At 54.7% G+C, this 13,237-nt stretch overlaps 1 protein-coding gene across 4 annotated transcripts in view; it reads left to right on the plus strand.

Moving 5' to 3' along the window:
• Positions 1–13,237, plus strand: part of RPS6KA2 (ribosomal protein S6 kinase A2) — a 332,623-nt gene that overhangs the window by 107,928 nt on the left and 211,458 nt on the right. Inside the window, exon 1 of one of the 4 annotated variants that reach the window (XM_044386467.3) lies at positions 8,119–8,355. The exons of 2 other annotated variants lie outside the window; for them this stretch is intronic. In XM_044386467.3, the coding sequence (XP_044242402.1) occupies positions 8,305–8,355 (51 nt within the window). In that variant the 5' untranslated portion in view covers positions 8,119–8,304. Of the gene's footprint in view, positions 1–8,118; positions 8,356–13,237 lie in introns of those variants that run through there. One more of the 4 variants, XM_057310899.1, reaches the window with a different exon arrangement.

Here is a 13,237-nt window from a genome sequence, read left to right on the forward strand (position 1 = left end):
CGGTCAGGTGGGTGGTTGGGAGAGGCTGATTATCTGCAGAAGCTTCAAGAAGAAGAAACTGGCCCTGAGTCACCTTGGCTGCCTACTGTATGTGATCAGTACCTGCCTTATTACTGTTAGAGATTACGCTGCCTGTGAGGGCACTTGAAAGTCTGTTAGTTACGATCCACGTAAACATGGATCCCCAGTTGTTTGGGGGATGGGGCAGTTCTTCTCCAGATGTCACCCTCCCCTCTTATGCAAAATCAAGTTCCAACCGGATTGTGAGCAACGTGAGCCAGTTTCTTCCAAGACATGAAAATAATACCCAGAATCAATTTAAGTTCTTCTGAAGACAGCAGCTAGGAAGTGGTCTCACAAAACAAATGTTACCTGAGGAAAATGTGCCAAACAATCGCATCCGTCTGTTAGTTAGATTTTATGCTCTCGTGATGTCTTCCATTCTCCTTTGGCTTTTTTCTTGCGTAGGAAAAATTAACACCTTAAAGCAGAAAGGTACACATTAGGTTAATGGACTTGCAGAAAAGAAATTGGAAGTGGCCAGCCTCTGTGACTGTAATCACAGTAGCGGCAGCTCTGCGCACTGCCACACCAAGCCCTCATCCTCTGATGTCACGTGCCATGCGTCACTGTTTCTCCTCTTCATATTTCTTCCATGAAGACGTGTTGAGCCTCCGGGGCGCCTGGGTGGCTCAGTCGGCGAAGCATCTGCCTTCGGCTCAGGTCATGATCTCAGGGTCCTGGGATCGAGTCCTGCCTTGGGTTCCCTGCTCAGAGGGGAGCCTGCTTCTCCCTCTGCCCCTCCCTGCTCCTGTTCTCTCTCTCCCTCTCTAACAAATAAACAAAATCTTGAAAGAAAAGAAAGAAAGAGAGAGAGAAACGTTGAGCCTCCAAGAGGAAGATGGGAGGGGGAAAGAAGATGCATTTTTACTGACACAGGTACAAAGGAAGCAAGGTGCTCCCCCAGAGTCGTCCTGTCCCGTGCAGCACGCTGCGGGCCTGCTCTGGCCGTGGTTGTCCACGAGCGCCTCTTCACGGCTGTGTCTCCCTGAGGTGTGACAACTTGCTAAAACCATGTTCTGGGTCTTGGAAGGAAGTTACCATGTGTATTCTTTGGATTTACAAACTGGTCTCAGCGCATGTGAGTCAAACCCTGCATGTGAGTCGAACCCTGTGTGTAAGATGTGTTCTCAGTCCAAATGGCTGTCGCCCCTCCCATGGAGAAACTCACCTCTCCTATCACAAAAGAGAGGTCACATTTGAAATGTGTCCGGTCATTCCCATGATCGACCTAATTGGGAAAGGGTGTTTTAGTCAATATATTAACCGTTGGCATCCATCTGTAATACACATTCCATGAGCGCTACACTTCACGCTGTGACCAGTGATAACATGACTTTACCTGTTTCTCTTCGTGAGATGAGGCCTGGCTGGGAGATGACGAGAGTTTCATGCCATCAGAGAGACGTGTGTTGGAAAGTCAGGCCACGAGACGTGGTGTGCACCCCCCGCCCAGCAAAGGCCTGTGGCCGCAGGACAATCGTGAGTCTTGGACGGAAGCCCATGAGGAAGGAAGTGGGAGAGGCTTGCTGCAGGGAGGGTCCTAAGGAGAGCTGGAGGAGGCCTTCCTGTCCAGGACGAAGAGCCAGGCGCATGGACATGACCCAGGCTTTCGGGGAGGCAGGTCTTAGGAAGTGGGGACAATGACGAAGCCCGAGGGGAATGACCCCCCAGAGACTAGAGGTGTTCTCAGGGCACAGTGTAGGTGGTGCCCTTCGTGGTCCTCCTGAGAAGGAAATGGAGAAATTATTTTTTAAAAATCCAGTGTGATGCCACACGTATCTTCCCAGGAACGGTTTTGAAAAGGACAGGTGTGAAAGGTAGACAGCAAACACACCAGGCAAGTAACCAAAAATCTCTAATAACAGCATCATGAGAAAGAAGCCCCAACTTAGGTAAAAGGGCTTTTAAAACCTCTTGCTTCTTTAAATCTCAGGCAATCCGCTTCGCCGCTTGGAATAAGGCTCTTCTCCCCCTCAGTAAATCATTGGAACCAGACCCTCCTTTCATCTCCGGTCGGGCATTCCTGTCCACTGTTGGTTCACGCGACTCCCTGGTGCCTGCCGTGTGTCGACACCCCTTGGCGTGTGACTGTAGCAGTGAGCATGCACACGGATGCACACGGACACACGTGGACACACACAGACGCACATGGATGCACAGGCACACACGGATGCACACACATGGATGCACACGGATGCACACGACACACAGATGCCCACGGATGCCCACAGACACACACGACACATGGACACGCATGGACACACACGGATGCACACAGACGCACACGACACATGGACACACATGGATTTATACAGACACACATGGACACACACAGATGCACATGAATGCACACGGATGCACACGGATGCACATGACACACAGACGCACATGGATGCACACGACACACAGACACACATGGATGCACACAGACACACACGACACACGGACACACATGGACACACACAGATACACACAGATGCACACGACACACAGACGCACATGGACACACACGGATGCACACAGATGTACATGACACACACACGGACGCACACGGACGTCCCCTCCAGCTGCGTCGGAGGGACCCGTGGCGCAGCCTGTGCTGCTGAATCCATGGAGGTGTTTCGATGCCCATTTCTGCTTGGATGCAAGCCAAACTGGGGCAGCAGAGAGACGAACACATTGTGACCAACATCAGGGCGCATTGAATCTGTCACAGAGGGTCATCCCGAGGTGATGTTCCAGGTGGGTATGGAAGCTTGGCTCCATGAGGTCCTTCAGGGACCTGGTTTTTCCCTCTTCTCCCTCCACTATCTTGGAGGGTGTGGCCCCTGTCCCTGGAGGTAAAACAGGATCCTTCACCCTTCAGAAGACAGGGAAGTCTAAGACGTTGACTCCATCGTCAATGAGATTGTGGAGTCATGTCAGTCCCCGGCGGGTACCAGCAATCTGAGCTCAGCCACTTGGCCACACTCGCGGGCCGGGAACCTGGGGCGCAGCTCTCTCGTTAGCTGGCCGGGCACGCAGGTGCAGCCGTGCCTGAATCCCAGCCTACCTGACTTGGAAGTGGTTCCAGCCCATCCCCATGTCTTCATGGGCTGTAGAGTTTATTTACACCACGTGGTGCGCTGTAGCTTATCTTAGTTCTCTAGCGTTGTTTGGTGTGCTTGGTTTTTTCCTTTGCCTTCTTCCTAGGCAACATCATCCCCTCTTTGGCTGATGTATTGGTCAGGCTTCTCCAGAGACACAGAACCAGTAGGATACATACGGACAGAGAGAGAGAGAGTGAGAGCGAGAGAGAGAGAGAGGCATTGTGAGGAATTGGCTCACACGATGGTGGAGACTGACAAGTCCTGATAGCTACAGCTGGAGACCCGGGAGAGCCGGTGGTGTAAGTTTTAGTCTGAAAACCAGCAGGCTCGAGATTCTGGAAGGGTGATGCTTTAATTCAAGTCCAAAGGCAGGAAAAAACTGATGCTTGAAAGTTTGAAAGCCAGCAGGTAGGTGGGGTTACCTCTTACTGAAGGGAGGATCAGCCCTTTTGTTCTATTCAGGACTTCAACTGATTGAACAAGGCCCACCCACATGGGGTAGGGAGGGGATCGTCTGCTTTACTCTCTGCTTGTTCAAATGTTAATCCCATGCAAAAACATCCTTATAGACACTCCCAGAATAATATTTGACCAAATATTTTGGCACCCTGTGGCCCAGTCAAGTTGACATGGGAAATTAACCTTCACAGATGATTAGCAAATGGTAGAAACATTTGCTATAATGCGGAAAAATGGAGGAGGAGCTGTTTGTTTTAATGGGTGGTTCAAGGAAAAAATGACATGTTCAGTTGTGGATGTGTTAGTCGAGTTTCTGTGAAAGAGTGGCATTAACGTTCCCAGCAGAGAGCGGACGTGTTCGTCCGAGGCTCGGAAGGTGAGTCTGGAGTGGGCGTAGAAAGGGAGCTGTCATCTGCACAGAAACGGTGTGTCTCCAGCCACCCGAGCAGGTGTCTGACGATCAGCTCTGACCTCACGGTTTTGTTCATCCCGCCGTCAGTCACCCATCCAGGTGGTAATCCCACCCGTGGGATCTCGGACAACCCTGCTGGTCACGCGGCCCTGGTCCAGGTCCACCCGTCTGGCTCCTGGAGAATGGCCAGCGCCTCTTCCTGTCCTTCCCTGGACAGTTACTGCACGGAGAAACACTTGTAGCTAAAGCCCTTGTGTGGTCCCACTGCCCTCCCGGTTCCAGCCGCACGGCCCTCCGTGACCTCTGGCACGGAGTCTGTTGTGCTGTGTTGTGTCTGGTAGTCTGTCTTTGTGCAGGTGGTTCTGTTCACTTGTCTTTGCCTCTAATCCCTAACTCGCCCCTTGGGTTTCAGCTTTGATGACACTCGCTGCAGCCTGGGGCCCGGCCTTGCTGCCCTCCGCGCTCCAGGAAACCGCGGCTCTGCCCCCAGACAGCGGTGTTCGTGTGTTTAACTTGGGGTTGTTTGTCTGGTGGTGCTCGCGCACCAGAATGTGAGCTCCGTGACGCTGGCGTCCCTGCCACTCGCCGCTGCTTTTCCCGAGTTTCTTTCACAGCCCAAGTGACTCGTGCACATTTCTCGGACACCTGGAGACATGAGGAGAGTTACGCACCACATGCTGACCGCATCGGCCGCTAGCACCACTGGGAGGAGGGGCAAGTGCATCCAGAGCGTTCCGTCCCGGCAGCCAAGCGCTCTGGGTGTTGGTGGGAAGCGTACCTCAAAGCTATCATTTTCTGAGCGACGCGGCACGTTAGAATGAATTAACTCAGTGTATCTTCTGTCTTGCTAGAGAAAGGGAGTCATTCATTCATTTCAGAAATATTGCAGGGTGGGGGCGCCTGGGTGGCTCTGTCGGTTGAGCGCCCAACTCTTGGTTTTGGCTCAGGTCATGATCTCAGCGTTGTGGGATCGAGCCCTGCATCAGGCTCTGCTCTCAGCATGGAGTCTGCTTGTCCTCTCTGTCCGCTCCTCCCCTCACTCATGCTCTCTTTTTCCCTCCAAAATAAATAAACAAATAAATAAAATCTTTTAAAAAATATTGCAGTATTAAGCAGTTCTCGTCATTCTTGAATTTGTGTGTGGATCACAAGACATATACGCGTTTGTGTGAATCTAGGAGTAACGTGAATTGTTCCGTGCTACGAAGGGGACTCCTGCAGCACACAGTTTATGCAAATCCCGTCGCGGTCTCTGCGTCCTTCTCAAAGCATGAATTGGAGCATGAAGAGAAGCAAGAAAATGCGCACTTGGCACGTTGGGACGGGGACAGTGATACGCAGGAGTCTGGTGTCTGCGCGCTGGGAGGCGGGTGTGGTCACGTACCTTTCTCTCACCTGGTGCTTCTGCGTCTCCCAGCCTGCTCTGCCTGGAGTGGCGTCTGTGTCCGAGGCCCCCCACACTCACCTCCGCTGCGTTCGCCTTCTTGGGTCTGAAGATGTGGGGTAGGAGTTTGGAACAGTGTGTCTGGGATCCGGGGCAGAGCTGATCAGGACGGCGACCCTTCGGGACTGTGGGCTGTGCTGTGTAGCACGTTCTTTCATGGCTGGTTACATGATTGTGCGATGCCAGGCTCTCTAAAGCACGGGGTCCAGGGCAGGGGCCCCTCCTAACCAGGCAGGGGGTGCTATTGTGCGCAGAGCGGGGAAGGCGCTCCCTTGGCCCCCAGGGCCCCCGGGGCCTAAAGACCAGTGGGCAACACAGACCAAGACAGCTATGGTCGTGCAGGGTAACCCAAGGTGCCCCGGAGGCAGAGAGGACTGGGGCCTCGACCCCTGGACTTTTATCTGCAGCTGGACACGGGGAGGAAGTTGGCCAGACCAAGGACGCTGGGGTAGAGGCGCAGCGTTCCATGCTGGAGAATCTCTGTGCAGGGGTGGAGGAGAGGATGGGGGCGAGCGAGGAGGAGTGCACTGAAGCCACAACAGGGCAAGCAGCTCGGGAGTGATTTTATGGGGGGCTGAGTTTTTCCAGAAGATGACAGAGTCCTGAAGGAAGCCTGTGGTGTGAGAGTCTCTCTGGTCACACTGTGGAGAACAGAGATAGGGACAGGAAAGGGCGGGTCTGGGGCATACTGCTGAGGAAATCGGGGGACACACAGGTGCAGAGGATGATGGACCCAGGGACATGACAGAGAGACTGAGTCAACATGTGAATGAAAGGGAAAGACCCCAGACAGTCTCCCTTTGCTTTGGCCTGAGTAATGGGCGGAGGACGTGCTATAGCTGCGGCCATTGGGGGCACAGGCAGTGAGGAGGGGAGGAGGACCCCCGTGGGGCCCGGGGATCGCGCGGCCCACTGGACACCCGGGGCCCCTTCAGCAGGTGGCTGGTGCAGCTTTCTGGAGCTCAGGGATCCCGTTCAGCCAGAGACACAGTGTAGATTGAGCAGAGTGTGGATGGCGGCTAACGTCGCCTGGAGGTAAGGGGTCCCCACAGCGGGGCCGAGGCACACCCCACCCTCCAGGATCGTGGAATCATGACTCCAGTGACCCGCACCATCACCCCAGCTGGGCACGCCCTTGGGGGATGGGAGCTGAAGCCCTGCGAGGCCACACTTGGCTCTTGGCAGGTTTAGACATCAACATTTGATCAGGGAACCCCATCTTCGGCGGGCACATCACTGGAAATCTCTCCACATCTGGCCCGGTCAGCAAATCCGCGGTTGCTGTGATGGTCAGTCTTCATTGCACTGAAAGGCCGTGAGCGGACAGGCGGTTCCAAACTCAGAGATTTTCAGCAAATTCCCCGAGAAGCAAAGCCTGCTCTCCTGACCCCAGAGGTCACCTGAATGTGAGGCTGAGCAGGGGGCCTCTGTGGAGGTCTGAGTTGCCCGAGGAAACCCCTTCTCCACTGTCCAGGTGTCCACGTGGCAGAGAAGCCGTGTGGGGCGAGGAGCACAAAGGAGCCCCTTTGTGAAGATTCTCGGACATAAAGATATTCTCTATCTTCTTGTTAAAAATGGCACACAGATTCCCAGTGAAGAGCGACGTGCAGTGACGCGGGATGGAGATGTTTATTAATTTTGTCATCCAACAGAATGGTGAGAATCGTAATCAAATGAGAGAGGAATCCCTGCGGGGGCACAGAGTGATGCTAGTAACTAAGGGAGATGAAGGCTGGGGTCCTCACCCCTTCGGCAGACCAGCTGACTCGCTTTTGGCCGAGAGGTGTCTAAGCAAGAGCACGTACCAGCGGAACTTATTTTTTAGTATTTCTCTTATTTTTGTTGGCTTTCTCTCCCAAATTGCTAAACAGCAAGTTAGCTGCTATTTGGGAAAGCACAGAAAAGGAGCCTGGTGGGGGTGGTTGGAGTTTCAAACTGGTGGGCACGCTCTGTTAACTGGGCGGGCGGAACGTCACGTTCCACTAGCCAACCACATCCCTTCAAGGAGCTGTGGGCTGGATATTCATGGTATAGATGTTTCTTTTTAGAAAACTCCATCATTCCAAGACTGCTGGGGCCATGTTATGGACAGTCTGAGTCTATGCCAGATGTCTGTGGCCACAGATTTGGAGAGAGGTGCTGATTTAGGAGACCAAGGACAGCAGCCGGATGCGGGAACAGTGAATCTTTGTGGCTTTGCAGTTAAGCCATGTGGTGCTGGTACATGGCTTACATTCTCCCGGTTTTAGGTTTCTTCAGCAGAGGCCCTACCAATGGCACAAGGAGACCAGAGTTTGAAAATGACAAAAATAGAGTCTCCGGAAAAGAATGCACGGCAACAATGCTAAGAACCATGGGAACCACGTTCTCAGCGATCTGCCTTGCTGGCTCCCAGGCATGTGGCCGGAGCGTCACGTGGGTTTGGCAGCGGCGACCCGAGATGGGATCCAACTGCCTCCTCGCCGACCGTGGGCATCCTGCCCCCACCGCCGTCGGCTTCACGTTAGCGGCTCGTCTGATCTGGGCTTCGCTCAAGACAGGCAGACGCTCAGCCGAACAGGTGGCCAACCTTGCTAGCTTGCCACCCAATGGAAACAGCAGTCCCTATATTAAGTAAATGACCCCGAGGTGTCGGATTAGGTCAGCCACTAAAAGTGGTTCTGGTTTGCCCTCGCTGCAAGGAACTGGCGTCTCGGATGCTGCCCGGTGAGAATCAGCCTGAATGTTTACAAACCACACTTAGTGGTTTGCTCGCTGACACGTGGAGGGTAGCAGTCTCCATGCTCGAAGAGGAGGTGGCTCCCTGGCCATAAACCATCATTTCTAACTCAGGCAATATGCTTTCTCGTTTCCGGCAAGCCTTCTCTAAGTTCTATGGGGCACTGTTAGTAAGTACCTCGGTTTCTGTTTTCACAGAGTGCTTTGCAGTGGGCGGTGTTCTCTTTCCAAGATGGTCTGCAGTCCTGTCGGGAGCCAAACTGGCCAGTCCGTTACGTAGTTATCTTCTCAAAGTCATACGTGACATTTGTAACCTCCCCCCACCCTGTTTCTTAATATTTAATATGAGACAGAGAGTGGTTGTTTAAAGCATTCGCTTTTCTCATATTTTCCTTTGTTTAGGTGCAAACTTGTTCTCCGTTATTTCTGTTTCTCTTTAAATTTTGTCCTGCAAGAGAGTCCTGTTCTGTGTGGCGTCTGTTCTCTGTTGGAGGTTATTCAAACTCACCCTTGAGTTGGCCGACACTCGGGTACTCTCGTACCCCTGCACGAGCTCCGATCTCTGGCTGCCCTGCTGTCTTTGCAGCAAGGGGAGATTTTCGCTGGTCTGGAGCTTGCGCCACAAGGCAGGAGGCCGAACTGTGTTCACTCCTTTTACCTTTTCTCACACCTCTGTCCTCATCTTTTGTCTTTCTCTGCTTGCTTCATCCCGCTTTCTCCTCCGGAGAGAGGAGAGGCAAGTGCTGGCAGGGGACGGTCAGCTGGGAGGTGAGGTCCTTGATCCAGGCTTGCCCTGCGGGACTGAAGTCACAGGGACCCTTACACCCAGCTCGCTGGTCCCTCCTCGGGAATGGCTTTTGACATAATTCTGTCTTTGCTAACTTGTAGTTCACTCCCCCAGTGCAGGATTCCCTGTCCTGTTGCTGGTCCCGCTTAGGAGAATGACTTCTAATTGGTCTGCGGCTGTTCATCGAGCGTCCTGAGCAGCTGCAGGGGGCCGGTGCCCTGGCTAGCTTCCTTGAGTCTTCTAGGACTCTTCATATTCTCTCCTAATCTGTGGGTAAATAAGTCAATGCCTGGGTAAATAAATGCCTGAAACATACTTAGCCCTGTTATTTGGAATGTGCCTTTGCCTCAAACCCTTGGGGCCTCCAATCCCTTTGAAGAGAAACGATTTAGATAGGAGTTCTTAGAGAATGTCAGGGCCTGGTATGCCGTGCACAGTGTGGGTCTAACGGGGAGCCGACAAAACGTGGAGTGATGTGGGTGCAGTGGTGAAGGAAGCATCTTGGAGGGGGTCAGACCCCACCAGCCCCTGAGAGAATGCAGACTGGCAGTGGGCACCCTCAGGAACCTGGAGGGGAGGCGCTCAGGCGGGGGGCAGGTGCAATGTTCGGAGGCAGCATATCTGTGTCCACTTTGCAGCTGAGGAGCCCGAAGCCTCCAGGACGAGGTGTGGTGCCCAGTTACCCAGATGGCGGTGAGGCTGGGGGGGTGAGCACGCAGGCCAGCTGTAGAGCCACGGGCAGCCCTCTCCAGGGCACGTATGCCTCAGGCACGGACAGGATGACCGTGTGGCGCCGCGTGGGGAACACTGGCCTGGAGATGGACGCATGGGGGTCACGGAGCAGGTGCTCTCTCTGTTAAGGACCCCGAGGACTGTGTAACGCTGTTTGTGTTCACCAGCACATAATTCTGGCAGCAAGGGTGCCCCAGCATCTGATCTCCTGACATGTCTGGTGGGAATCCTGTGTGGCTTTATGAGTTGACGCACGTGTTTCTGCTGCTGGGATGCTCTGTGTCGGGAAATGGGCAGGTTTGCCCTGATTCTGCGGGATGGAAAGGGTTGATTTGCTGCTCTTGTGAGTTCACCCTGGATATAGGGACACACTTCCCCACAGGAGTGGATTTACGTAACCGCCATGGGGGAGGGCCTCTGGGGGTCCACAGTGGATGCCGACGACAGATGTGACCCACTACAGGGCCTGGCGTGTTTGTGCCGCAGAGACACACAGCTTCCTGTCCTCTCTGCGACCCTCCCTGGACGGGCCCCTCCCGGTGCTCAGAGCCCCTCCACGGGGAGGGACACAGCCAGGACTCTGGGGCTCCACCAGCAAGGCCAGCGGCCTTGGAGTGGCCCTCGGCATCTTGTAGGTCCCTGTTACAACACCTCCCTCTGCAGGGTAACAGCAGAGGGACGCCCCCTGTCCCAGCAAAGCACAGGGACGCTGGGCTCAGCTCCTCGTGGAGAAGGTGCTGCGGCCAAGCTAACCTCATAGCTACAGGTGGACGGGCTTGTTCAGAGTCTCTCTGAAGCGTGGCAAGCATTTAAATGCACAGCATTCTAGCAGTTAGCTTCTACGGTTGTCCTCAGTTACCCCCACCTGTCCTGTGGGGTCCCCATCCCCACCCCGGACTCGCCCAGCTGTGTCACCTTTGCCAGGCCAGCAGGGCCTGCAGGTGTGAGGGCGCACCTGGAAGGACCTGACCCGGACATGCGCTGGGAACTCTGAGTGGTGGGAATGGCCAGGCCTCCCCTTCACCTTCACCTCCCCCCCAGGTCCCTGTTTCTCAGTGCATTCAAGCAGATGCTTATTGTTTCTATACCCCGCACGTGTGTTTCCTCTTCCCCTGTCAGACGGAAGGGACACACACCCCTGGCCGGTCCACGCAGAGGTCTGTCATCGGAGATTTCCCCGAAAACACCGCAAGAGCACATCGCAGGCTCTGCTGTCGGTCCCAGGCACCTTCACGTGAATTCAGATGTGAATTCCGTTGGAGGAAAGAGAACCCGTCCTTCCATGGAAACAAAGAAACATTGTAAATTCACATAGAAGCGTGGGGCACAGGGGGTTGGGAAAATGAACGTCTTTTGTAGGGGAGACGTTGCTAGAGGAGTGGCCCGCCTTCCACAGCGCTGATCCGGGAGCCAGTGGAGGGGAAGCTGGCTGTGGGGTCAGCTTGGGGCTGAAGGGCCCCAGTTGTCTTACTAAAGAAAGTGAGATGCATTTTTACTCGGCCGTAGTAACTTGCATCCCACTGATGCGTGCGGAGAGGAAAGCCTGGAGCTCCTTTCCCGGGAAATGTGGGTCATTTGAAAGAAAGCATTGGGGTGGAAAGCTGGCCAGCCGAGCGAGGCCCGTTTGGGCAGCTGTGCCTTGTAGGAGCAGATGCTGTCCGTGGCCTGTAGGCAGAGGAACCCCTTCCCCTGAAAAGGAGCTGGGCCTGATGGATGTTGGGGGGCGACTCCCCTGCGAGATGACCATGTGAGCAATGAGTGCATTGTATTGTCACAGATGGGGAACGGCTCCTCTGGGCCGTGTTTGGACACCAGGCACTGTCAGAATGCACTCTTTCCTTCTCAAGGAACCATACGCCCAGCTTCTCAGAGGAGTGAGCTGCTCTGAGCAGGGCAGACGGTGCCTACGAGGAGGACGGAGAGGTCGGGCAGCATCGGTGTGGGGGTTTGAAGTTGGAGGGAAAGTGTGCTGTACAGGGCCCCCAGCTCCCTGTGGCCCATCCTGTGCTGGGGAGGTGTGATGCGTGATCTGTGTGCCTCAGCCTCTCTGTCAGTCACACTTACTCGATAATTCCCATGGGTTTGGGCATCTCCATTTGTCTTCAGCCTCTGCCTTCGAGGTGTTCCCTCTGCATCATGAGCCCTGATCTGCTTACTCGGGCTGACATCTGGGTTCTCTTCCTGCGCGTGACTCCTTGGGGGCTGAGGGCTACAAGTGAGCACGCAGGTGTGCGTGTGTATACAGGTGTGAATGTGCGCACACAGATGTGGGCGGTGTGCGGCAGTGTAGGTGGTCTGTATGTGTGTTTGCATGCAAGTATGTGTAGCTGTGCAGTGTACACACAGATGTGAGTAGGTGTGCACGCAGGTGTGCGTGTGTATACAGGTGTGAATGTGCGCACACAGATGTGGGCGGTGTGCGGCAGTGTAGGTGGTCTGTATGTGTGTTTGCATGCAAGTATGTGTAGCTGTGCAGTGTACACACAGATGTGAGTAGGTGTGCATGCAGGAGTAGGTGTGCATGCAGGTGTGCGTGTGCAGGCAGGCGTGTGCAGGTGTGCCCACCTAGATGTGTGTGGGTATGCAGGTATGTACACAGGTGTGCATGTGTGCGTGTGTGTTGGTGCGTGTAGATGTGTGTGTGCATGCAGGGGTGTGCAAGTGTGTACAGGGGCTGGCTCGTGTCTCCAGTTCTGAGGACCCCCGATACCTGCGCTGGTCCGTCTCCACCTTCCAGTTCTGATTCTCTCTCCCACAGCAGCCGTGACACACGTGTTCTCACCCCAGGTGCCTCCCTAATTAGCCAAGCCAGTGATGCTGGCAGAGTCAGCTTAGCTCCTTGCACCTTCGGTTTTAAATCTGGAAGGTGGGGGAGTTGCAGTAAGATCCATGGTTCCTTAGAGATCCAAGCTTCTGATTCCCTGTTTAAAAGATGACTGTGTGCCATGTGCCGGGTGCTGTTTCAAGTGCACCACGTAATAATCCGCTCACTCCCCATTGTTCTTAGGAAGGAGGAGAGTGCGGCTGAGAAGGTCACGTGTTTAGGTGTGCACACGCTTCTACTGCCTGTCCGACAGCCTTGGTGCTGTGCAGGTAAGCCGGGCCGTCCTGGACCCGGGAGGGAATCGCCAGCCCAGCCACACTGTTTCCTCTGCCGGCCCGCCCCCCTCCGTCGGTACGCCCGCCCCCCTGCGTCCGCCCATGCTTCGTTTCAGGCACGGAGGCAACACCACGTGCTTTTGGGTCAGCCTCCTTTTGTTCCTCAAGCCCGGTGGTGACATGTGGCTTCACGGTTCTGCTCTTTGCTGAGTGGCCGTACGTGGACCTAGGAGAAACGATTTCATGTTGGTTCCTCATCACCAGTTCCCTTAGGAGTGAACCCTTCGCAGGTGTGGTTCTCCTGTCGCAGGTTATCCCCTGGCTAGGCGGGCGGCCATGTTGGGGCTGGCCTGGGCAGGGGGTCGGAGACAACTTCCAGCTATGGCCCTCAGCCGCCCCCACCTCTGGCCCCGGTGTCCCTGTGTCCACGGTGG

This window comes from Ursus arctos, unplaced genomic scaffold (assembly GCF_023065955.2).
Source record: "Ursus arctos isolate Adak ecotype North America unplaced genomic scaffold, UrsArc2.0 scaffold_13, whole genome shotgun sequence".
In the NCBI taxonomy this organism is placed as follows: Eukaryota; Metazoa; Chordata; class Mammalia; order Carnivora; family Ursidae; genus Ursus; species Ursus arctos.